Raw genomic sequence first — 27,042 nt, forward strand, 5'->3', positions numbered from 1 at the left:
CCTGATCGTGAATACCCGGCCTGGCTAAGGTTTACCTACAGGTGAACAAAACTTTACATACCGTTATGCAGACGATCAATGACAACTTGAAGCTTCCTGGAGGTGCTAATCACAATTTATTACACGGTAAGAAGGGCCACTGTCGTCTACAGTTTGCGAAACCAGTTGAGTTTCAGTTAGTTACCCAGCTGATATTGGCTCGTAAACAGGGTCTTTGGCGGAAACACTCCGGTCCGGTGAACATGTGAATGGTTCTATATCGTAAAACTGGAACAACAATTTATAAATAATTCATAAACTTTGCTAGGTGGATAGATAATCAAAGATACAATTTCATTAAAAATTTTTCTTGGTGAATACGTTTTGATACGTTTGGATAATAGATGTATAAGCGGACCTAACTGCTGTTTGTCATCTCACGGAATGCATGAACGATTACAATGAATTTGATTTTATGAATGCATTAAAACGCGGTAAAATTGTTTTAAAACAAAATATAATACTAATCTCCATGGTTGGGGAATAGTCTTTTTGTTTTTATTAAGAACAGTGTACATACTTGGCAGTATCAACGGGTAATTATCATTATATTGTAATTCAAAAGAGCCGATTCGAACACAGCCGTTGACTCGTCACCAATCTATCTCGCGCGCACTTGTGTTATCAAAATCACTGGATCCTGATCACACCGTCAAGCAACTCTCGTTACATAGTTTAACTTGTTTTCAGATTTTCTTTAATTTTTACAGAGATGTAGATATGACTTCGGTATCTCGTGCAATAATATATTTCTTTTGGATGATATACAACCTTTCATTTCAACCAGGTAGAATAATGATTGCTAAAATCAATGAAACTCAAAGGAGATGCAAATTGGCCAACTTTGCAAAACAGTTGCCAAGCATTCAACTTCAAGTGGTGATTGTGACTTAGCAGTGGGCGTAGTAGCTACTGCAAGGCTGCAGGGAACTGAGTTAGTAGCACTAAATTAGCAGAAGCAGTAGCAGCGTGTAATTTTGTGCATGAATTCAAACATGCTTACTTACTGGCTTTTAATTTTGGAAAGTGACGGAATATTTTCTTTATTATTTGCATTTTGCTATCGATATCATCAAGAATGATGATTTTTTTAAATAAACCAGAACAGTTTGTCAGCCACATCATTCCATCTTTCCTGTAGCTGGATTCATATTTGTCGATACCCTTCTCAGTATCTGTAAGGAGAGTTCCGTGAAACCATAATTTGTTCACTACATCTCGGGAATCATTTTAAAACCTCTGTGTTGTGATGTTTTCATTTGACATTCGATATTACTCCTCCAGCATGTCTAGCAAATCAATGCTCGATAGGAATGTGTTTCGCAAACAAACTATAATTTTAGTTACATCAAACACGATATCATGTTTCCTTATCATTCTTTCCCTTATTGGTTTGCTTGAAGCGAATACAGTTTTCTTGTCTGCCTTTGTGCCGGATATCTTTTTACAACTTTGGTAACTAATTTCCAGCTTAAATAATTTTTGCCGCTAGGAATATTTATGTATAGCCTAGGTTAGTAGTTTCTTGCTTCAGATTTTTATCTATTACATTTTATTGCTTTCTTCTGTAAGTCATATATATTCTTATATTTGTCTGGTAACCTGGAGATGACTTTCTAATGGAATTCGAAAGACTAAGTTTTTTCCCGTCTTTTCAGGTTCGTATATATACAGTATATACACACACACACACACACACACACACACACACATATATATATATACATATATATATATATATATATATATATATATATATATATATATATATATATATATATATTAACTTAATGTGACAATTCTGTAGTGTCAAAGGTAGATAACATGGTACAGAAAATAATTCATGCAACAACTCAAAAACTTTCAATGATACACAGGTTCCCTTTACATAAAGCAAAGGGAAATGACTGTCAGTAAATCTGTCTGTAACGCTTAATCATGTGTAGTACATAAAATGCTTCCGACAGGTTCGTTACTCAGAGAACTGAATAAGATCTGACATTCTGCAGGTTTATCAATTTCATGGAGAGAGTCATATCGGAGAACAACTTGACTTCCACCATGGACATCGCTTTCAGTTCGGAGCGCTCCATCGAAGACGAACTGGTGGAGGAGAGCGTCAATGACGTCGTTACCATCGCCATAAGTTACACTATCATGTTCCTCTACATCACACTGGCGCTGGGAAAGCTCACCAAGGACTGCGGAGGAATCCTGGTACGTTTGGGAGCGTTTGCATAGGCCTAGGTTGCCAACATGGGGCGACTGTTGTACGACTTAGGTTGCGCGCGCATCATGAGCAGTAGTACTCGACAGTGCCATAGCAGTAGTAGAAGTAGTAGCAGCATTTTTAATTAATAGGGACTGGGTAGCTCTTCCTGGATCTTCCCTTGGCGTGCCCGCCGAAGGCCCTAGAGTGCCATCATTGCTTTGGAGGAGGGACAGTAACAGCCATTCAATCTTGATAAGAGGATCATGTTGAGCGCACGCCATGACAGTGATACCTGATAGAGCAATTTATTTTTAAGTCACTGCTTGTCGTGAGTTTACGCGAGGATATGATGCTCATTCAAAGGGCCTTTTGCCAATGCCTTTCTTTTTCATTTCTTTTTCACTTTGCAAGATAATTGCCTGTGAGACTAATTGTTTAAGAATGCGTGCATTTATTGAATAATAATAAACAATAATAACGATTCAAGAATTAGGCTACTTTCCTCGCTCACTGTTTGGAGATTATTACCAACACATAAGGATGAGTTGTTTTATTCTCTCTGAAATTCTCCCCATGCTTCTCTTCATTTCCACTTCTTAAAGTTTTCTTGTTTTTCTCTGTTGTTCCTCATTCGGTATTACACATCAACTTTTCCCTTCATCCTTTTCACTGTTTCGATATTCAGATGATGTCTGGATGCCTTTCCCACTTATAGGGAATGCTACTACTACTATTACTACTGCTACCACCATTACTATCATGACTCCACCAAGCATTATTGTTCATGGTGTATGCAGCTTTCATGCCGTCAACCTTGTTCGCCTCTTGTTTTGCAAGTATGTTAAATCATGAAGATTTCTATATTCTTATTTTGTTGTTGTAATTGCTATTCGCTGGAGGAAAGAGGAAAGTAAACATAGAGATGAATATGCATTTGAATGCATTCGCACAGACATACAGGTTAATCGATTTTTTCTTTCTGTGCCTGCAGGTCGAAAGCAAGATAACAGTAGGTCTCGGAGGCGTCTTCATCGTCTTGTTATCGGTAGCTGGCTCACTCGGATTCTACGGTCTGGTTCATGTAAAGGCTACGCTCTTTGTTATTGAGGTAAGTTGATTGGTTGTTTTGCGGTTAATCAGAATGAGTATTCAATGTTGCTGTCACTTAAATCCGCTCGCAAACGTACGTAAAATTCACACCTAGCTGAATTTTGGATAATTCCACTGTACAGAACTTGACTACATAAGCTCCTTCATAGACCTACATTGAGGTCTCATCATCAGTATTTCAAACAGCCCTACTCACACTGCAGCATTCTCTTCTACCACGCTCACACTTTCTAGATCGTCCTTTCCTCCTCCCTCCCGTAGGGGGGTAGTGCCATCAGTGCACCTCACGCGGTGCACTGTAGGCGTTACTTACGGTTCTTTGCAGCGTCCCCTCGGTCCCTAGCTGCAACCCTTTCATTCCCGTTACTGTACCTCCGTTCATATCTTTCTTCCATCTTACTTTCCACTCTCTTCTAACAATTTTTTCACAGTGCAACTGCGAGGTTTTCCTCTTGTTGCATCTTTAAAACCTTTTTACTCTCAATTTCCCTTTCAGCGCTGAATGACCTCATAGGTCCCAGCGCTTGGTTTTTGGCCTAAATTTTATATTCCAATTCCTTTCCTCCTCCCTCCTGACATTTCTGAATCACATGTTCCATTCACACCAACTTCCTGTCATCAGAATACTCGGATTCATCCTTCACCTGTGCTAACCTTTTCTATGCCTCTCCACATTTCTGGCACTTATAATCCTTCTGACCCCACATAGGCTACACATATACATCCTTTCAACAATTTCAAACTTTTCTGTTCATTTGTATTCAACATCCACCCTTCATTTCCACAATGGGAAGCTGGCTCAACAGACCCTTCATGTAGTCTTAATCTTCAAACACCTCTCTTCTTCCCATCATCCATTATGTGTATTTCTAATACTTGAATGAATTAACTGCTTCCATTCTTTCTTCATATATATATGTATATATATATATATATATATATATATATATATATATATATATATATATATATGTGTGTGTGTGTGTGTGTAGATATATATATAGATATGTACATCCTGTACATATATATATATATATATATATATATATATATATATATATATATATATATATATATACATATATACTGTAATATATATACATAGTATATATATTTCTATATGTATGTATATTATGTGTGTATATATATATATATAATAAATAATAGGAATGCAAAATAAAATAAAATCTAACTATTACACTAGTGAGTTATTCCCCAATAGTTCCTCGAGCAATTTCTTTCCAAGAGAGAGAGAGAGAGAGAGAGAGAGAGAGAGAGAGAGAGAGAGAGAGAGAGAATAATTCTCGTGTTTCAGATTGAACCCTGGTGAGTTTTGAATGCAAATAAAGCAACGGAATCTGAGAGAGGAAGAGAGTGGGAACACTTCTTACGTTTCAAACCGAATTCCGGTTAATTCGGAATGTACCCGAAGATATGAAAACTGGCAGGGGGAGTGATATATGTTGGTTCATTTATTCATGTAATAAGGATTCGCAGCAACAATTGTCATTGTAGCTTATTTATAAAATGTTCACACTTTCATTTCATAAAATTATCTATTAATTATTCTTTAACAACATTAACTTAAATGTCTTGAAGAAACAGCTTCTCCGGTAAAGCTGAATATTGGGCTTAGTTCATATACCTCATCGCCTCTGAGAACCCTGGAAAGATGGTAGTCACCCTCCTCACCTCGGCACTCTGGGAGGCATTAGCTTGCCAGTCCTTAAAGTCTTGGCCACTCGTTCAACAACTGCTGCGCAGCCCGGGAACCAAGCAGTATTGACCGAATGGCTGCAGCAAGAGAGCAGTTACACAACCATTAAAAATCTTCGAGTTAGCGGGTATCTAATTCTTAGAAGGCAAGGTAGTGTTTGGGACTAGCAACTTCATCCCAAAAAGACTTAATGAAAACCAGGAAGTTAGTAGCCTCTAGGCCCACCTGCTCTATGGGAAAAAGGTGCTTAATTATTATACACACACACACACACACACACACACACATATATATAATATTATATATATATATATATATATATATAATATATATATATATATATATGTGTGTGTTTATATATACTAAATATGTGTGTGTGTCTGTGTTCATGTACACTTATGGGAGATATGATTTGGTAGTTTCCAGCACTTTCTGAGCCAAACTAATTTGATTTCTTCCTTTTGCTTAGGTTGGTGTCCCTAATGGAGCATCGACACTACTAGTAAAACATGTCATAAACACACGTTGGAACTTGCCACATACATATCACAAACAGCTTGAAAACAAGTCAACAACTGTAAGTGGAGAACAAATCTTTGGTAAATGAAGGAAAATCATGTGGAACGGGATGGAATGGAGTATAGAACTTAGGCTAAAGGCCAATCTCTGGGACCTATTAGGATAATTAGGTCATCCAGCGCTGAAGGGGAAATTGAGAGTTAGAAGGTTTTAAGGTGTAACAGGAGGAAGCCTCGCAGCTGCACTGTGAAGCAATTGTTAGAGAGGGTGGAAAGTAGGATAGAAGAAAGATAATATGAACAGAGGTACGGAAAAGGGAATGAAAGGGGTTGCAGAGAACCTTAAGTAATGCTTACAGTGCACCTCATGAGGTGCAGTAAGACACTAAACCCCTACGGGTTGGATAATCGTACGAAGCACTAAGCTACGACCACCAATAAGTCGTTGACTTGTATTTAATATGTTTGTGACGTCTGAGAAGTAAGTTGCCGACATTGTTTACGACACGGTTTACTGCAGTGTAGACGCATCCATAAGTAGCAAAGACAATAGTGCTAATTTTCGCCCCCCTCTTTTGGACAGGTGGTCCCCTTTCTGGTCCTGGCTGTGGGAACGGATAACATTTTCATCTTGGTGCAGACGTGGCAGAGGACGCCGAGAAACAAGGGCGAGACAACAGAACAACATGTGGGACGCGTTGTTGGAAAAGTGGCCCCGTCCATGTTGCTTTCCACGTGCGCTGAAACGCTGTGCTTTTTCCTTGGTGAGTGGGATGTATGTATGTGTGTATCTGTCTGCCCATCTATCTTTCTGTCTATCTATCTATATATATGTGTATACATATACGTATATATACTGTACATTTATATGTATTTATACATAAATACAGTATATGTATGCATATAAATGTAAACACATATATATGCATACATATACATATGTGTGTGTATAATTTGGGTAATAATATATGGCATAATTACAAATACACTGATCAAAGTGGTTTTTCAGTTACCAGGATCATCTAATAATTGTCAGATTTTGAATGACATTGTGACTCTTATCAGTATGTTGAAACTTGAATGCACAACCAGCCAACATGCTGAAACTCAATTAAAATATGGCGCAAGATATAGTTGCCTGTGTAAATAAGCGTGGCTTTCTGCTGATATTTTCGATGATTTCCAGCTAATCGTTCAAGCAGTGATGTCCCCATTCAACAGAGTGAGGTGAATCTAGAGCAGTTCTAATAGGTCAAACTCACCTCTACGAAATGATGTTTACTGAACAACTGTGGTGATAATGACTTTTGATAATTCAACTGTAGTCGGATCAATCAGGAAATCAACCAGTTCGTACCTGTCACATCCAAGGTCCAGAAATTAGAATATTCTAAGCTCTGGACCTTGGTCACATCTTTACCAAAGAGCGATTGCAAAAGACTAAAAAGAATCTTACATGGGAATTTGGAAAGAATTATGTGTTACAATCTTTGTTTGCGTAGAATTCAGCGACAGGCGGGGACTTGACCAAATTCAATACTGGTAGCAGCAATATCAAAATTACCATTGTTAGTATCGCTTGACATAGCATGAACGTACATGCGGAAGTCTTATTTTCCTTTCAGTTTTAGAAAAATATATTACCTACTTGGCATAATGATTGATACCCAGTATTCCAATAGTTACCAGAGAGCCTAGTCTGGTTAAAGAGCCTACAGTTTTTATTCTCTTAATCACAGTTACTAAGGAGCTACATAACCGTCCTAAAATTATGCTTTATGACCTTTATACGTTGACAGTCGGATCTTGTATTTTGTGGATATCATCCTTAACATTATATGATCTTAACAGCACTCATATTGTGTGAATATTATGCGTTGTCGTTTTGTACTTCTATGTAGCTGTTAAATTCTTCTACCTTCTGTCACTGTTACAAGTTTTTTTTTTTCATTGTTGTTATAAGTTCCCAAAGATCCTTATTATTTAACGATCTTATCCTTGCTCTTGTTAGCATTCGTTCATGGCATCTGTACCTAAAACAACTTGTTACTGTTACCAACTTAAAATCGTATATTATCGGCAGATGCTCTTAGTAGTATACTTTGGTAGGATATAAACCTAACATTTGCTGCAGTCATTTTGATGTCAATATCGTCTTTAAAATCATACATTGCTGTCATATACCCCTCAATCGTTTGCTACATATTTTGCAACAAAACGCTACCCAGACTAAACATTTTCCTTGTACTCGTGGTAAAAGTATTAGGCTTGCTATTCGTTACTGTATCCGGTTAAAAAGCCTCAGTTAACGGACAGAATGAACTCAACTTGTGTTGCAGTTACCGCAGGTCTTCCTTAGACACCGTGTGCAACTCGTAAGTATCCCTTGCTAGGGTGCAGTTTCACTTGTTTGTGAAAAACCGTTTGGTTGAAGTCTCAGTTCTGTGCACGACAAGATTTCAGATCTGTACAGGCGAAAATTACTTTGGCCCCACTCTTTATCCGACCCGATTTATTTTGCTGCTGACAGAGGTGGTCTACTTAAATGGGACTGAATATTCCTTGCAACTACCAGTCTTCATAGATCCTGCTTAGGCCTAACTGTGATGGTCTTAGGTTCAGAAAAGGGATCTTTCTGACATGACCAAGTTGCATGCACACCGAGGGGCGTAAAACTCAATGGAGCCATTCACAGATATCTGGAAAGATTATTCACGCCACTTTTCACGTTGCAGGAGGTTTATCGGACATGCCCGCCGTGTACGCTTTCGCCTTGTATGCTGCTCTTGCTCTCCTCATCGACTTCTTCCTGCAGATGACCTGCTTCGTTGCGTTGCTGAGTCTGGACGCAAAGAGGATAGAGGTGAGTGAAACTGTTCTCTACTGGACAATATATTTCAATTAAAAAAATAATTGCTGAATTATTAAAACTGCCAAGGAGAGAGATAGACAGTTAGAGAGACAGGGGTCGTCTGCAAGCAGCAAATTAATACAAACTGGTGAAAACTGATACTTTAAGAGACAGAGAAATCAGCAAATGTTGGCAATCTCCATGAAGGCCAGGCTTCTGCTTAACTCTAGTCATCACCTTTCATTATCTTCCTTCTGCAGTCCAACCGCCTCGACGTCTTGTGCTGCGCGAAGAGATGTTCGAAAAAAGCAACTGAAGACAAGAGTGACGACGCTTCATGCTGCTACAATATATTCCAGCACGTTTATGCTCCATATGTACTGACTGTAAGTATTCTCCTACGGTAAATGTAGGTCCCAAGTCTGGTCCATAAGACATACTATACAGGCATAAAAGCTTACTGTATTTATCTCCCTATGCGAAATAATGTTTGATACATATTTGCCGGGATTATCTGTTATCATTTCTATCAGATTTTCCACCAGTAAGAATAGCAGTGATTTGTTTACAGTTGTCATTAATAGTGTAACTGATTCTAGGCGTATTATCCAGTGCTGTATCACTTCACAATGATGTAGCTTTTATAAGTTTACCAATTTTTGTGGTAACTATTAGATAATTTATAACTATTAGGTCAGTTATTATTATTATGATTTTTAATACTGTCATGCACATGTTTAACTTACCACTCGAGGACGTGATGCCAAACTTCAGCCTGATGGTTGTTCCTTTAATGAAGGGATAATGACGACAGCCTCTGTCTGCCCAGCTTAGACATGCGAGTTGCCCGGCTCCCGTGAGCAGCAGTTCCCGATGGACCCATTCACCTATTCACTCATTTATTATTCATTTATTGTTTTCTTTCCAAAGGACATTGTTCGCGTCATCGTTCTGGTGTTTTTCCTCGGGATGTTCTTCGCATCGGTGTCGCTGAGTCAGCATTTGTCAGTGGGACTCGAACAGGATATATCGATGTCTAAGGGATCTTCCGTTCTCAAGTACTTCCAGGTAATTATTCCCATTAAATTTTTATCGACTCAGAATTCTGACACCTTTTATATCTAAATAGGAAAGGACTTTGATGAAATAGATGACAGACGTCTCTGCAGGTAATGAGTCTAGAGGTCTAAATCAGACACAAGGCCTGCTGAATCTAAACCAGAGTTCTGCAAACTTTTATATATTTTGCACACCTCTGCGGAACACAGAAAAGAAATATGAAGCGTTAGTCTTATATACTTAATTATTTCAAACTAGAGTAAAACAAACTGGACATTTTACATATTAAAATTATAATCTCAATGACAATACCAGCACAGGGGGAATGGGAGACGGCTGACTGCCACCAAACTTGAACTTTGTGACTGGCTGCGATTGACAAAACTGAGATTATATATGGCTTTTGAATATTCGCTGTTGGCCGGATGAAATCATGGGCTGGATGTGGCCCCCGGGCTATAGTTTAGAGGCCTCTGATCTAAACCAACCACACCACCTGATGACAGTTGAATTCCCAAGAAAATATTGTATGGAAAATTAGAAAGCCAAGACGAAATCTGGAAGATCTTTTTTGTGTTGCTCGTTGCTCCGTATCCTCTGCGTTGTGACCTGTATCAATAAATGACTGAGAGGAAGGTGCCCAGGACCGAAGTATCTGGAGAGAGAGTTGTGCCGTTGGTCTAGAAGGGTAGAAGAAGATGGTTGGACGACTTAACTTGGGCGCACATCATGTTAAGAAGTACTCGATATTTGAGTTGCTGAGCTGATTGACACATTTCGATTAGCGAGGAGTGGTAAGAAGCCATTCTGCAAGTCTTGTTTGCTGTTTTACATTCACGTAATTACGTGAGCCTCACATAATGTTTTTTTGCAGACGACAAAAAATTGTGCCAAAAAGTCGCCACCTCCTCTCCGAAAAATAAAATAATAATAATAATAATGATAAAAATTAACGTTATAAAATGTATTTTGAGAAAGGATACATAATTCTCAAAGCACAAAGATCCTAAAAGTACAAAGAACCATGAGTGCCCTTCATTTACTTTCTAAAGCAAACGATGAAATACGAAAAATAAAACTACGAAGGAAAGCTACCTTATTCTTTCCGTTAGCGCAAGGCCCTATATATATATATATATATATATATATATATATATATATATATATATATATATATATATATATATATATATATATATATATATATTATATATATACTATATTCTTCTTCTTCTTCTTCTTCTTTTAACGTGCTTTTTTCCCATTTTTGTATGGGGTAAGCACGATGCCATATATGCATATATATATTACATATATAATAGATAGCAGATACCGTAAAAGAAAACTCGGAGCCCGCTGTACTATTTTTGTCTAAAATGATGCCTTTTACCGTCACATTAGTTGAACAAATTAATCTAATGAGATATGTAGTGATATATGTGTGTGTGTGTGTATGATATATGTGTATATACATACACGTATATCCAGTGCTTGAGAGTATTATAAAATCCACACTCACCTTCTGACGTGGACTTTATAATACACACATAATATATTTATGACAACACGTTTTGCTAGCAACCTCCAGTCGCACTTTCGCCTCTTTCTTTCCAGTACCTGAACAAATACCTGTCGGTCGGTCCTCCGGTGTACTTCGTGGTGAAAGAGGGATACAACTACAAGGACCCCCACGAACAGAACATGATCTGTGACTTCAATGGCTGCGACGAGGACTCCATGTTGCAACAGATATTCATGGCTTCGCTGGTGCCGAATGTGTGAGTGCTCTCTCTCTCTCTCTCTCTCTCTCTCTCTCTCTCTCTTGTAGTGATTAGTATTGAACCCTAGAACCTAGTGATGTAACAGAATCTCTGGAAATAATGACAAATTTCTCTCTTCTCTCTCTCTCTCTCTCTCTCTTGTAGTGATTAGTATTGAACCTAGAACCTAGTGATGTAACAGAATGAAAAACCGCTGGAAATAATGACAAATTTCTCTCTCTCTCTCTCTCTCTCTCTCTCTCTCTCTCTCTCTCTCTCTCTCTCTCTCTCTTGTAATGATTGGTATTGAACCTAGAACCTAGTGATGTAATAGAATGAAAAACCGCTGGAAATAATGACAAATTTCTTTGCCTCTCTCTCTCTCTCTCTCTCTCTCTCTTGTAGTGGTTAGTATTGAACCTAGAACCTAGTGATGTAATAGAATGAAAAACCACTGGAAATAATGATAAATTTCTTTGCCTCTCTCTCTCTCTCTCTCTCTCTCTCTCTCTCTCTCTCTCTCTCTCTCTCTCTCTCTCTCTCTTGTAGTGATTAGTATTGAACCTAGAACCTAGTGATGTAACAGAATGAAAAACCGCTGGAAATAATGACAAATTTCTTTGCTTCTCTCTCTCTCTCTCTCTCTCTCTCTCTTGTAGTGATTAGTATTGAACCTAGAACCTAGTGATGTAACAGAATGAAAACCCGCTGGAAATAATGACAAATTTCCTTGCTCTCTCTCTCTCTCTCTCTCTCTCTCTCTCTCTCTCTCTCTCTCTCTCTCTCTCTCTTGTAGTGATTAGTATTGAACCTAGAACCTAGTGATGTAATAGAATGAAAAACCGCTGGAAGTAATGACAAATTTCTTTGCCTTCTCTCTCTCTCTCTCTCTCTCTCTCTCTCTCTCTCTCTCTCTCTCTCTCTCTCTCTCTCTCTGATTATTAGTAAAAACATGACTCAGAAAATATCGGTAGCGATCAATATTGAATCTGGAACCTAGTGATGTCATGGAATGAAAAACCGCAGGAATTAATGGCAAAGTTCTCTCTCTCTCTCTCTCTCTCTCTCTCTCTCTCTCTCTCTCTCTCTCTCTCTCTCTCTCTCTCTGTTTGTGTGTCTGTTTGTCAGTCTGTCTCCCTGGTTGTTGGCAAAAACATAAGTCAGAAAATACCTGTACCAATAATCATTAAATCTACAAGCTAGGGATTTAACTGACTGAAAAGCTCCTGGTGTTTCCTTCTCTCACTCCAAACTCAACAAGTAACAAACCTGTTCCAGGACCTACATGGCATCTGGAGCATCGTCCTGGATTTCGAATTACTTGGTCTGGATTGCTGACCAAGTGAAGGACGACAATTATATGTCAGCTTGTTGTAGGCTTTATCCCAACGGGTCATTTGTCAGCACCTCTGGTAAGTTCTACTGATAACCAAGGTCCTTCAAAAATACTGAGTATATTTGAAGGACCTTGCTTAAAACTAGTGTTCATTTGATATACTCGTACTTCCGTTATTTCCACTTGTGACAACTCATGAACCTACATTACTTATAATTCTGACCAGTTAGTCTACATGTTTGGATGGTTACTTATATACTTAGTTTGTTAATCAGTACCATAATTCTGACCAGTTAGTCTACATGTTTGGATGGTTACTTATAAACTTAGTTTGTTAATCAGTACCTTCATTGAGGTTGTTAATCAGTACCTTCATTGAACACTTTTAGTTCGTTCGTCGACAGAGCCCTTCGGCTATGCATCTGGAACGACGTAATAAAGCAGGCCTGGTTTCTTGTTAATATAAACAGGCTCATTATAAGCAGATGCTTATAACGTTTCTCAGATTTGTCAGAATGCATGCTTGCTGACATAGCTACAAGAGTACGTATAGCAAGTTCTTGAAAATTAATGGAAAAGTAGGGTAACTGTGGACATATCAGTCAGTTGTGCAAGTTCATATAAAACAGGCTTTACAGTTTTGTTATGAATAACTGGGTGAAAAAAATGATAATACAGTCAAACATTTCCAAGTTCCGAGCGCGCAGACAAAACTCGATACAAACTCCTTCTGCGACTACCGCTGTAGTGAATTATAGCCTGTGTAAAAGAGGGTAAGAGGCTATCAACCTAATTTTATAGAACTTACAAGGAAACGGTAGAGCGAAACTTTCAGGAACCCCTCTCTGAAGGGAAACCTCATAAGGTCTCGCTCACATATCAAAATTCAGAAAAAACCACACACTATATGTTTTCCATTGTTTTTTTCTCTCTTATCAGGCGATTTCGAGATGGGTGCCGTTGCTACATGTCTCCAGCCGACTGACTTCATCAACAGCACCATCGTGGACCGGCCCAAACCCGAAAATTTCATGAGGCACCTCCCTGATTTCCTGATCGACAACCCTCATGGAATACTGTGCCCCAGCGCGGGTCATCCGGCGTTCGGGGACGGTGTCGAAATTTTGACCGACCCCTTTTCCAACGAGACCTTCGTCGGGGGGAATTATTACATGGCCTATCACACCATTCTGAGAACCTCCGAAGATTTCTACAAGGCTCTTGAAGCAGCTTACAGTCTCACCGACAGCCTCACCGAGAATCTGAGGAACAAAACGAACTTCTCCCAAGATATCGAGGTCTTCCCTTACAGGTAAAGATGTTTGCTTACCATGCAAGACTTCTGTTTCGGTATTTGTAGTTTTTCGCTGCGAGGTTTATCCAGCACAATAGATTTCTTTTATGCACGACACATACAGTATTGCACTCGAGAACATCGTATTACTACAGTCTTTGTAGATTCAAGTGGCATGGTCATTTCGGTACTGAAACGTAGTTATCTGGAGCCTTTACGATAATCAAGCTATCTAAAACTTATATTCAGGAAATACTTCTTTCCATTGAGTATCGACTGCCACATCTAGACCATTTGTTGAAGAAAGATTCGGTCAGTGGAAAGAATGGTGAAATGAGCGTATAATTCGGAAGTGTTAAGAAGAAAAAGAGAGGAAGAACTTGAATAAGGGTGGATAGATGGTGTGGAAGAGGTTACTGGGAAGAGAGGGCTTTAATATCTAGGGAGTTCGAGAGAGTGATGCCAGCCAGACAGAGGTGAATGACGCAGTGTATGTAATGACCACGTCTAGACACTTCTTTCTAGACCGTGGTAAGGACGTTTGACGCCCGGCTGCGAGGGGCTGTCGCCTTTCTTCTGGGGCTGCCCCTACTAAGGGAAAATAAGTTATATACACACGTACAATTGTTTATTTTGACCTCATCTGTCTTTTGTTCCTTATCAGAAACCTGATAAAATGTAAATTTTTTATAGCAGTAATTCAAATTATTTTCTTAATGTACAGTATACATTAATGTTTCACACTTTGTAATATTTGAGACAAATCTTGTAGCGCAGTCTTTTACTGATTAATTTCTACTTAATATACTGTAATTCTCCTACGTAGTTATCTGTAATCATTTATATTTTGTAACAATACCTGAGAACCGTATCAGCCGTGATGAATGACTTCTGTCCAGTAATTAATGGGGTGGAGTAAGTAGGCCTATGTATAACATCACAGCCAACGCCATTCACGACAGCGGGCGTTCCCCTAGATGCATACCGCGTCTGGTTTGCCTTTAGTGCTGTACTTTGTAAGTTTATTGAGCAATAAAGTGCTTCTTCCTCCCTCGCAGCGTTTTCTACGTCTACTACGAGCAGTACCTCACCATGTGGGAGGACACCGGAATTAGCCTAGCCATCTCCGTCGGGTCGGTCTTCGCCGTCATGCTCATTCTGACCTTCGACCTGACGTCCTCCCTCATCATCCTACTGACCATCTGCATGATCACGGCCGATATGATGGGCATGATGTACCTGTGGAACATCGACCTCAACGCCGTCTCGCTCGTCAATCTGGTGATGGTAAGGGTCCTCCAATAATGGTGTGGCGTTCATGCGACTTTTCTTATTTTTTTTTTAATCCATATTCGCTTTCAGCACCCTCTGGAGCCATTCCAGTTGGATGGAAAAGGAGGATCATATATGTATGCGTATACAGTATATATGATATATAAATATGTATACATATACATATGTATAATTATATATGTATATATATAATTATATATACACATACATATCTTCTTCGTTTTAACGTGCTTTTTCCCATTTTTATATGGGGTAAGCACGATGCCTTCTTTTGAAGGACTTTGATTTGGCGTTGGGGTAGGCCGTAGCCACATATATGTATATAAATAATTTCGTACTTTAACCATTCTGGCTGATGAAAATTTTGTAACATGCAAAAGAATGATCCATATTCATTCCTTGAATTAGCCATTACCTTCGTTATACATGACTCTGATAATTTCACAGTGTGTCGGCATATCCGTGGAATTCTGCAGTCACGTGACCCATGCCTTTGCGACGTCCACAGAACCAACGAGACTGAAGCGCGCTTACGAAGCTTTGGCCAACATGGGATCTTCTGTGAGTTTTTTTTTTTAAGCAAACATAAATATTGATATTATTTTTATCTTTATGATACAGGTAGTTCACTTGCTCTACCACTAGGCGAGCTAAGTTATCTATGTTAAGTAGCACTCAAGGTCTGTTATTACTTGTCCTTGGTATTAATAGTTCAGCGTGCCCTGTGTTGAAGGAATTGGGCCAAGTTAGAATTCCTGTTCCATAATAATAATAATATATATATATATATATATATATATATATATATATATATATATGTAAAACGTTTTATATATTTTATTATATATTTACACTGACATCATTGTGGATTTTCCACCATTTTAGTGACTCATGAGATTATGAGGTTTTTTTTTATAAATAATGGTGATGATAGCAATAATAATAATAATAAATATTATTAATATTATTGATATTATTACTATTATTATTATTGTCTTTGAACAACAGTATATATATATATGTAATATCTCCTCCTTATAATATATATATATATATATATATATATATATATATATATATATATATATATATATATATATATATATATATATATATATATATATATATAATATAATAACTAGTTCTACTCGCTGGACAAGTCGGTAGAGTTCTCGGCTGGCACTCTGCTGGGCCCGAGTTCGAGTCTCCGGCCTGGCCAATGAAGAATTAGAGGAATTAATTTCTGGTGATAGAAATTCATTTCTCGCTATCATGTGGTTCGGATTCCACAACAAGCTGTAGGTCCCGTTGATAGGTAACCAATTGGTTCTTAGCCACGTAAAATAGGTCTAATCCTTCGGGCCAGCCCTAGGAGAGCTGTTAATCAGCTGAGTGGTCTGGTTAAACTAAGGCATGCTAAACTTTATATATATAACTATAAATCTCTATTTCACAGGTATTCTCAGGAATCACACTAACCAAATTCGGCGGTATTATCGTCTTGGCCTTCGCCAAGTCCCAGATCTTCCAGATTTTCTACTTCCGGATGTATCTGGGAATGGTCATATTTGGGGCGGCTCACGGCCTCCTCTTCCTGCCAGTCCTGCTCTCCATTTGCGGTAAGGAACTGACTCAGAATTAGTGGTGATTTAACTGTCGTAGAATGCAGATAAAACCGTCACAGACTTCAAATAAAACCGTCATAGAATGCAGATGAAACAGTCATAGATTAGGGATACAACCGTCATAGAATGCAGATAAAACCGTCATAGAATACAGATGAAACAGTCATAGATTAGGGATACAACCGTCTTAGAATGCAAATAAAACCGTCATAGAATACAGATTAACATTCATAGATTAGGGATACAACCCTCATAGAATGCAGATAAAACCGTCACAGACTTAAAATAAAACCGTCATAGAATACAGATAAAACTGTCATACTACAGGTAAAACTATCATGGTCTGCAGATAAAACTGTCTGTTTTGTTAGAATTATAGTTTTGACATTCATTTAAAGTAATCACTGCAATGTTCACATTCCAGGACCCTCAGTCAACAAGCAGCTACTGAAGGAGAAGTTTGCGAGAGAAGAAAAATTGAAGGGGACTGCAAATGCTGCGTTTGACGCGGCCACCCATTTTTAAGGGTATTGTTCAAGTACCGGGAATCTTCAGAAGTCCTCGCAGCAAAGGAAAACGAGCTAATCTCGATTAGCGAAAACAGATGATAACGTCTACAATATAACTGGAAAAAACATAAAGAATAAGCGCAGAATCTATGTTTGGGAAACTGGCAGCAGACTCTCAGCAATTTTTCTCCCATTTTTCTAAAATTTTCGATCAACTTCAAAAAGTTTTGTTGCAAAACTTGACAGTGAAAGCGAGCATGAGCAATGCACTGTGGAAATACCTTATACAGGCTATTGTCCAGCCGCGGGAAATATACAATAATGTCAAAATCGCTGTGTGACGTGAAAATAGCAAGAGATTATTTCAGCTAACGTCAATCAAAATTTGGCATGAACGAGGTGGAGTAGTTAGGATGAACGTCTGAGGCATATATATATATATATATATATGTATATAAGAAAATTTGTTTTTAGCTAGTCACCATCTGTGTTGTTAGTGTGGTGTGTAATGTGTATAATATTATCTAATTTGTGATACAAATATATATATATATATATATATATATATATATATATATATATATATATATATATATATATGTATATATATATATATATATATATATATATATATATATATATATATACACATGTGTATCGTGTGTGTGTGTGTGTTTGTAAGTATGTATTATTATTATCGTATTGTTGCTGCAACAGTTCCAAATAGTTCAACGATATTCATTTCAATATATTATGATATGATAAGATTATTTGGTAGTTTAATGTATCATTATCATAAATATTAATTTTACTATATGATTTAGTGTAAGGAATACTGTGAATATTGATAGGCCAAAAAATTCAAGCTTTGTTTTATTAGCATTTTAGAGTTGATTTAACAAAAAGTATTCGATAGAGAACCTCCCGTGGGCGGTAAAAAGTCATATTTAGTTCATATCATCTGTTTGTTTCACGAATGTTTCTCAAAAGACTGAGGACTATCGAGAAATCGGTGCTAGATATCGTTTGTGCTTCAGGGATGCAGCAAGAGAGCAAGAAGTAAGAGGCGAAAGACTGAGGTGAGCTGAGGATGGCCTTTGAAAGTGGCCGAGGTGTGGAAGAGATGTAGACTTCCAAACTGTAAGCTGAAGATGTCCTTTGAAAGTGACCAAGAGATGTAGACTTCCAAACTGTGGTGGAAATAGCATTGTCCTGAAGTCATGAAAGTTATTATGGCATTACTTGAGTGGGGCGATCGTATTTGTACGTTTTTCCCCTTCTGTGTCAAGGTCAGATTCTGTGGACAATTCACAATACAAATTCAGGTAGTTCACCCATGGCTGGAATATATTCTGACTGAATATTGCTCCATCCCAACCCCTGAAGATAAAAACCAGGCTATGTCTGCATACACCGAAGGATAGGTTTTTGTGATATTTACAGGGAGTGATAACAGAATGATCACATCACCGCTGATTATGTTCCATTGGCAAGCGAAAGAAAATATCATGAGGCGTTACTCAATAAAGTATGTGCTAGATTTCATGTTTCTTTTTACTTAACTACAATATTTTCTGGTAATTTTTGAGGACAATTAGGCGGTAAAAGTAATGTCACTGGTTCCTGGTGGTTCATTTCGACCATAGGCCTAAAGGTAGTCAAGTTTCAACTGGTTTTGTCTCGGAGGAAGGCAAAAGAGATGGAGATATCAATTAACGCAAGCAAGAGGGCTTAGGCGCAAGAACAAAGATAGGAAATACGAAAAGAATGAAATACGTATCCAAAGCTGAAGAAACGCTGATGAATAACACTGGATTAAAAGAGACACTGAAGACCGGCGGGCACGCGCCTTGGCAAGATCTGTGGAATCCAGTAGTTACCGAGGGCTATCCGGTTCCTCTTCAGGTAGAACCATCTCCTTCAGGAGCAGGGTAAATCAGGACAGCAGAAGAATGTCGCCAAAGTAGTTTCTCCTTCATTTTCTAAGGGGTATAGGTCCCTTAGTCATGGAGGAATGGCCATGGTATTAAAAAATAAAAAAAAAATTCTCATTTCTGATTTCTTTTTTATTCATAAATAAATGCTCAAGCGATGAAACTGACAATCAGAGGACAGTTTCAATTCACGCTTTGCAGCTCTCATATATTATAATGAAATGCTAAGATTATCCTTTTCCTAAAGGTTACATTAGTTTTATAACAAAAAAACTATTCACATGTTATATACAAATCTACTGAAAAAATGCCTTATACTTTAAACTTTTGTTATCATTATCCGTATATAAACAATATCATACAAAGTTTATAACCCTTGGTAAGTTAATAAAAAAAATCTATTAACATGGACTAACGCCTATGTTTCTTTGTAACCATTACAAGCAAAGACAAGGTAGACATACTGTAATGAAAAAAAAAAAATACGGTGGTGTAACTATATATGAATAGTGTTTCTCGGTTGCATCTCTTGGAATTTGGTGATGCCTATTTATCATAATGTCCATTAACAACCATCTAGAATAACGTCAATTGTTATTCATCTTCTTGGAACCTTTCTGCGAAGTTAATTTCAGTGAGTTAGATCAAGAAATTTAGCCTCGACAGTTAAAACGGTGGCCATATACCATTTGAAATCTTCAGTTTAACATTAATTCAGGTCGGTAAGGAAACGGGTTGCCATAACAGACAGAGATATTCATTTAACTCTACGAAAATGACAAAGTCTGACAGATCCTTTATCGGCGAAGGAGCATTCGGACAAAGCAGTCTTCCTTTTCAGAAACGGAGAAAACATGAAAGAAAATATCACATAATTTTTTTTAACAAAACATATGAAATCAATTAAGAGAATATGGTGGCAATCCCAACCTCACATTTTATTTCAATGACTACTTTTTTCTTCACCTACGGCATAATTACTCCAAGTAACACGGATGAAAAATGAATAAATATGGAGTCACTAGGGACTAGTTCTCCCTGTTCTGAAAGTTTTACAGTATCTACTTCAATAGAAATAAACAACAAATATAGGAAAGTTTAAATACAATAATTACAGTGGCTTTTGCAACAAGTTGACGAGATGTTCTCATTTTTTCTGCAAATTAGAAAAAATAAATAAAAAAGGCAGCTTGATTAATCACAATGAGGATTTTCCTTTCTTCTTCGCTATAATGTCTCACAGTTTCAAGCATGTTAGCTGTGTAATATATATAATCTTGTTATCAAAACTAAGAGACCTAACTTATGTACAAAAATAGTGTCTTTACCCTACATTAAAAAGTTTAAAAACATTCTATATCTATGCAGTTGCTTAAATAGCTTACAAAACAATTGAAACGATAATGCATATGATAAGGCCATAGCTCGCTTGATTTATCAAGAGTGCTCCGGGCGAGGAATCAAATCGATTGATGAAAAAGTTTCTTTCCTTTTTCATTCAGCCAGAACAGACGTGACAAATCTAACGCGCCATAGCTGTAAACATTGGTCTGGTAAAGCAAGGAACTTTAATATTTGTGTACAGTTGCCTAACACTATCGACATCAGAGGGTCCTTTAAGGCACAAAGTCAACAATTTCGCTGGGTTTTTGCAAACACCTCTGCCTGAGAATTAGCAAAGGAAAACCACAGACGTATAACCAACAATTTTTCCTTTATTTATTCATAGGGAAACTGTCATGTCATCAGGAACTTTGGTATTATTTGATGGGAACGAATGGATGTGTTTCGCGTGGATTAGGCAATAGACTGCACCCGGCATAGTTTGTTGAACTAATTAACTGAGCGTGCACTGCGTTAAAGTGTTGATATAAATTGATTTACCTTGCAACACACCAACGCTGATATAAGTCTATTCCACTTGCAGTGCAACAAAATGTTGATGCAAATTTAGCACTTCTATTACTCTGAAGTGTTGACACAAATCGATTTAATTTGAATTACACTAAGAAGTTTATACTAAATGCTGTAGTGCTCAGCAGCTTCGCAGCTCCATGAATGGCCACGAGAAAGGATCTTAAGGGCATTGGCGCCAAGATTATTTATTTTCCCACTGGTTAAAATAACTCAGGATAATAAGAAAAGACGATAGGAAAATATGTGCATATTTTACTTCAGAGAGGCTCCAGTATACCTTTCATTCATGATTAGTGTTGCTTGTACGTTCAGACGCACCTGTGGATGAACCTTAGGTCTTCATTAAGATTAGAATTTGAAGTCTAGTGACGCTATTTATTTATTTTTTTGTTAAATCTTGATTTAACATTAGTTATATTTCCATGATTATGAACCGGCAGAACTTGAAAAGACATCGCGGGACGCTATAATAGCCTAAACAAAGTCTTTCTCGCATCACAAAGCAAAAATATTCATCGCCAGTATGAGGTTCAGTATCGCTCCTATCTGCAAAGAAGTTTTTTGGAAAAAAGGTCTTAGTGTATTCACCTGAAAATTATTCGTTTACTACCATTCCAGCAATCTCCACCTCTTGTCATAATCTCTGACCCTTTGCCCCCAGAGGCTCTAATATATTTCCTTGTGAATGGACGCAATTACTTTATCATCAAAGCTTCTAAATTAATCGGGAAGAGTAATTATCGTTTATCACCTTAGGTACAGTTATGCGTTTTGCATTCATGAATGATTTCGACGCAAGAAATGGTGTTTTGATTAAAATTCTTCAGTCACTCTCTACCAAAATATACATTTAAAATGAGAAGTCAAGCATCAAAATCGCTGACAATATTCGAGTTTAAATTAATCTTTTTTCAGTGAGGCCTGAGCAATATTTATTTCATGAGTGGAGCTACACATTAAACAATATACTGTATATACACTTCACTATAGAACAAACACTTCAAGTGCTTTTATTTTTGGCGAGGGTGACTAACGATTATCCCAGATGCAATTCTGTTACTTTTTCTCGTTGTTTTTCTTCCTAAGGGTGACTTGAATTCCTAAGAATATCTGATAGCCACCGTCATGTTTGAATAATATCGAACCGATAATAAAACGAGAACTTATTGTTTGTTAATAGTTACAAATAACAAAGCGGTGTCACGAAATTCTACCGTATAGAGAGAATTAATATAAGGGAATAGTAGCTTAGTAGCATTAGTAGGACTTAGTAGCATAACAGTAGGATAACCGGATAGTAGTAGTTATGTCAGTGACAGTGAAAAGAAGTTGTAGGAAAGTAGTAAAATCTCACTGGATGATCTTAAGTTATTGCCTTATACAGCACAGATTAAGGATTGTGAGATAAAGCGAGGAAAAATATTCCAAAAAACGCGATTAAAACAAATGCCAATTATTCTTACAGTGGACGCCAGTTTTTCTCTCTTTTTTGCAAACTGGAAGAATATTATGAAATGAAAAAGAAAGGAAAAAAAATTGTTGGGTCAATAAATCACGCCGCCTTTTCCCCCTTCCGTCCAGCTGATGTTAAGTCTATTGGGACATTAGAGAACATATCTGACCATTTAATGTCCACAACATGGCTCGTATAGGATTACTGTTTGTCAGAAAGGAGAGAGAGAGAGAGAGAGAGAGAGAGAGAGAGAGAGAGAGAGAGAGAGAGAGAGAGAGAGAGAGAGAGAGCGGTGAAAGTAAAAATAAATGAAAATGTATGGTCAGGTCAAAAAATGGCCTATTGACCTTAGGTTTGTAGAATATACATACATATATATATATTATATATATAATATATATGTATATAAGTGTGTGTGTGTGTGTGTGTATGCGTGTGTAAAGAGGGAGAAGGAGAAGAAGAGAGAGAAACATGGCGAATGAAATAACAAAACTAAATGCCTCGACAGTGGAAACATGTCAAAAATGAAGAGAAGAAAAGCATATTGACCTTAGGTTCTGCTGATGGGCAGTTTGGATGTTTACCATTCTTTAGATCATTACTGGGTCCTGCTTGGACTGCAGGGGGCGAGGGTGGGTTGTGGGTAGGGGGAAGAAGCATTTTTGACCGGATCTTGTGTGTTTAGTGGTCCTGTTTAGGCCAGCGATCGGTCTCTGCGTTAACCTTTCTTTGTCACCGGGGAAATGATTTTTGAAATGCATAAACATTATGTATCTCGATAATTCATAACAAACCAAAATGATATACGGTTTCCAAGATGTATGTCTAAATATCCTGTATAATAGGCAACATTGAACGGATAAATACACGTTTATAAGAGAGAGAGAGAGAGATTGTTGTAAAGAGTGATAAAGTACGAGTTATTTAAAAAATCACTAAAAATATTAACTGGCCTTCAGCTATCCAGTCTTACTGTACATACCCAGCGTCTCATAAAAAAGATAAAATTGCACAAAATAAAGACCCTCTTTCTTTTGAGAAGAGAGAGAGAGAGAGAGAGAGAGACAGAGAGAGAGAGAGAGAGAGAAGTAAATGTCGTGTGTGCGTGTGTGTTTGAAAAGTGATGTGTAAAGGCAAAAGGGATGGGGGTGTGTGGGGGGGAGGTGCCCCCAGTGATGGGGAAGGGAGGGGAGCTCCTTTCCCCAGCGTCCGATGTGTTTACATTACCATCATTATCTCTATCAAAACAATGTCTCATATAACAGTCATTGTCAGTAAATGAATATCAATTTACGATTTACAAACCATTAATTGTGTATTATTAGCGAGGGTGACTTATACCCGGGACACATATTTTACTGGTGTGTGACTGCGCTGTGCCTTTTAAATGCTTTAGTCATTGTGTTGTCCGTAATCATTAAAAATTCACATAAACACACGTACACACATATGCACGCATGTATATTTAATATAAAAAAATACATATGTACATGTCTCCCACTGGCTGTCGGCCTAAGAAACAGGAGATCGGCGCCTGCCCTATGAGCCTAAACAGGCCCAGAAAACTTTAACTTTAGCTTAACTAATATGTATATATACATATTAAATAGTTCAGGTTTTTTAGCGCATGATTTTCTTGGATGAAAACGACTGCGGAAGATTAGATTCGCCTATTCAGTGAGAAGCTTAACTTCTTCTCACTTCCTACCTTTCACAGTCAAAGTGCTATGCCTATTTATCTATTAATATTTTTCTTTAGGGAATTTTTTTTCACATAGTGCCTTTGCCTATCCAAGGTTTGAAGACAACAGGAAAAAGTGAGGATTTTTTTATCATTACTGTGATTAATATCACTGCAGAGTTTCGCTATTTTCAATTTTCGTATTTAGCCTTCTGGACCTGACTTGTTAACCACCCAAGGTCCCTAGCTGAAAATTAATTGTATGCAATCTCTTTTTTTAATTATCATATTTTCTTACTACTATTCTCAATATTATTACTGCCATTGCCACAATTTTTTATACGTCTTCAGGAACTGTGTAGGTGTTGCCGATTTATAATTTTTTATCATGTTACCTCATGTATCTAGATCGTGTATGTTAATGTCTCTACTTTGTATATTCCAAGTATATGGCCTTGAGCTGAAATAAAGGATATTGTTATTATTATTATTGTGTGTGTGTGTGTGTTATTATTATTATTGTGTTATTAGGAAAGAAACGGCATGATCTCCTCTCTGGGGAAACTAACGACAGGGACTCGGGAAGATTGCTTAAGAAGATAGCAGCCTTTTGGCTTGACAAATCATTTACATACGGCTCATTCTGGCATTTGCCTCGTTATTGACTTTCGTGAAACAGCTCAGATCTGACGAATTAGTTAAGGAAATTCCTCGAATCACATAGATAACGTATCTATGCAACAGAGCGAGACAGGTATACGATTCCTTATTTGCGTTTTTTCATTTCTGCAATCAGGATACAGGTGTTTTGAATTCTCTACCTGCGGTGATTCACTTTTATAATAAAGGTACTGTAGAGTATTTATAGAGGCATTTTGACGGTTCATGGCCCTGAGTCTAATAATTAACTTCAATTAATCTATACAAAAAGGATTTGGAGAGACAAATATGTAAGTATATGGAAATACATTTTATATCTATATCGGGACGCAAGCTATTTTGAGAAAGGGAAGTTCCGCCTTTACGGTTGGATGACAGTTTGTTCATGTTATTTCGAATTCCGTTAGATCATTAGCATCTAATTCAAGTTACAAACCTGCAAGAGGAAGCGCTTTTTCATAACTGGTGATTATTTTAAGTGACGTTTCAGAACTTACTTGTTTTCTCATTTGTTTGCTCGAGTTCGAGTGAAGAATAAAAACCGTCTGTGCTCACGACTGGCAATGCATTATACATTATCGCGTTGTACTACATTATATTTCCTAAGAGAAATCAAGTGTTGACTAAAATAATTATCCCTGAATTCCCCTCAGGTTGCGTCTGAATATGGGCGACTCAGAAGACCAGGAATGGGAATAGGAACCATATTCAAGTAAGTAACATAATGGAAATCAAGTGTTCGCTAAAAAAAATATCCCTAAATTCCTCTCAGGTTGCGCCTGAATATGCGCGACTCAAAAGACCAGGAATGGGAATAGGAACCATATTCAAGCAAGTAACATAATGGGAATCAAGTGTTTGCTAAAAAAATCCTAAATTCCCCTCAGGTTGCGCCTGAATATTCGCGACTCAAAAGACCAGGAATGGGGATAGGAACCATATTCAGGTAACTAACACAATGGGAATCAAGAAAAAATCCCTAAATTCCCCTCAGGTTGCGTCTGAATATAAGCGACTCATATGAACAGGAATGGGAATAGGAACCATATTCAGGTAAGTAACACAATGGGAATCAAGCGTTGGCTAAAAAAATTATCCTCACATTCACCTCAGGTTGCGCATGAATATACCCGACTCAGAAGACCAGGAATGGGAATAGGAACCATATTCAGGTAAGTAACATAATGGGAATCAAGTGTTTGCTGAAAAAATTATCCCTAAATTCATCTCAGGTTACGTCTGAATATAAGCGACTCAAATGAACAGGAATGGGAATAGGAACCATACTCCGCTTCTCTATTACCAACCATTCGTTCCCTTTCAAATATAGGTAGACCAGCAGTTATATTTTGTCATTGCTATTCCTATTAACGTAATTATTATTAATCACCTTCACCAAGTGCGTAAGGTTTGTTGGTTATAAGTCTGTGTTTGTTGGTAGGCAGCTGTTTGTGCGCTGTAAGGGCACTGGTAGGCGGGAGGGGAGTACTGGGGAGGCGTATACGCTGGAGGGTAAGATGGCGGATACCCAGCTGGGCAAGGCTTCCCGTCTACCAATACCTGGAAAGAGAAGAGTACTGTTTACTTAACTAGCCGTGTTTTTAATCTCTGAGCAAACTGTATCTGGCCGAGCTTATTTGGCAGCAGCTACGCAGCTGTTTTAAGCTGTACACAGACCACGAGCTCGGGCTGACTTGGAAAGTACTCAAAATTTTTCGGAGATTTTTTCCAGAAAGGGCATGCAGGGCAAGTAAGTGCGCGAGATAACTCCAGCTCTTGTTTTGTGGCACTTATGCAAGAATGGGTAACTGCCAAAGGCCTTGAAAAAACGCATTATTCATTTTTAAAAGCTTAAAAAATGCGTTGCTTTTTCAGTTCTGGGGAATGAGCAACGCATTTTGAGACATTTAGCTCCTTTTCAGAATTTTAAAAAATTGCGTATCTCATTTTCGATGCCTTAAAATGCATTACTCATTCGCAAGAACTGAAAAAGAGTGTAGATCATTATCAGAAGGTTTAAAAACGATTTTGCTCATTTCCTAGGGCTCTGAAAATACGTCGCTCATTCCTAACG

The 27,042-nt window shown here is 37.7% G+C and overlaps 2 protein-coding genes and 1 long non-coding RNA gene across 4 annotated transcripts in view; 1 reads left to right on the forward strand and 2 right to left on the reverse strand.

Moving 5' to 3' along the window:
- The window catches only part of LOC136835441 (uncharacterized), a 65,796-nt gene extending 65,404 nt beyond the window's left edge, over nucleotides 1–392 (reverse strand). The window contains exon 1 of one of the 2 annotated variants that reach the window (XR_010852154.1): nucleotides 62–392. This is a non-coding gene — a long non-coding RNA (uncharacterized lncRNA). The remainder of the gene's footprint in view (nucleotides 1–61) is intronic. The other variant, XR_010852155.1, reaches the window with a different exon arrangement.
- The window catches only part of LOC136835439 (NPC intracellular cholesterol transporter 1-like), a 42,384-nt gene extending 24,638 nt beyond the window's left edge, over nucleotides 1–17,746 (forward strand). The window contains 13 exon segments of the mRNA XM_067098984.1: nucleotides 2,049–2,256; nucleotides 3,243–3,359; nucleotides 6,180–6,360; nucleotides 8,332–8,459; nucleotides 8,708–8,833; nucleotides 9,378–9,515; nucleotides 11,121–11,284; nucleotides 12,545–12,678; nucleotides 13,542–13,914; nucleotides 14,955–15,183; nucleotides 15,637–15,750; nucleotides 16,646–16,808; nucleotides 17,239–17,746. Of these exon segments, the coding sequence (XP_066955085.1) occupies nucleotides 2,049–2,256; nucleotides 3,243–3,359; nucleotides 6,180–6,360; nucleotides 8,332–8,459; nucleotides 8,708–8,833; nucleotides 9,378–9,515; nucleotides 11,121–11,284; nucleotides 12,545–12,678; nucleotides 13,542–13,914; nucleotides 14,955–15,183; nucleotides 15,637–15,750; nucleotides 16,646–16,808; nucleotides 17,239–17,339 (2,176 nt within the window). The 3' untranslated portion in view covers nucleotides 17,340–17,746.
- Nucleotides 17,747–25,512: 7,766 nt separating this feature from the next.
- LOC136835837 (homeobox protein Nkx-2.4-like) overlaps nucleotides 25,513–27,042 on the reverse strand; it is a 43,212-nt gene continuing 41,682 nt past the window's right edge. The window contains exon 5 of the mRNA XM_067099686.1: nucleotides 25,513–26,528. Coding sequence (XP_066955787.1) covers nucleotides 26,361–26,528 — 168 coding nt within the window. The 3' untranslated portion in view covers nucleotides 25,513–26,360. The remainder of the gene's footprint in view (nucleotides 26,529–27,042) is intronic.

The sequence above is a fragment of the Macrobrachium rosenbergii genome, chromosome 55 (assembly GCF_040412425.1).
Source record: "Macrobrachium rosenbergii isolate ZJJX-2024 chromosome 55, ASM4041242v1, whole genome shotgun sequence".
NCBI classification, from domain to species: domain Eukaryota; kingdom Metazoa; phylum Arthropoda; class Malacostraca; order Decapoda; family Palaemonidae; genus Macrobrachium; species Macrobrachium rosenbergii.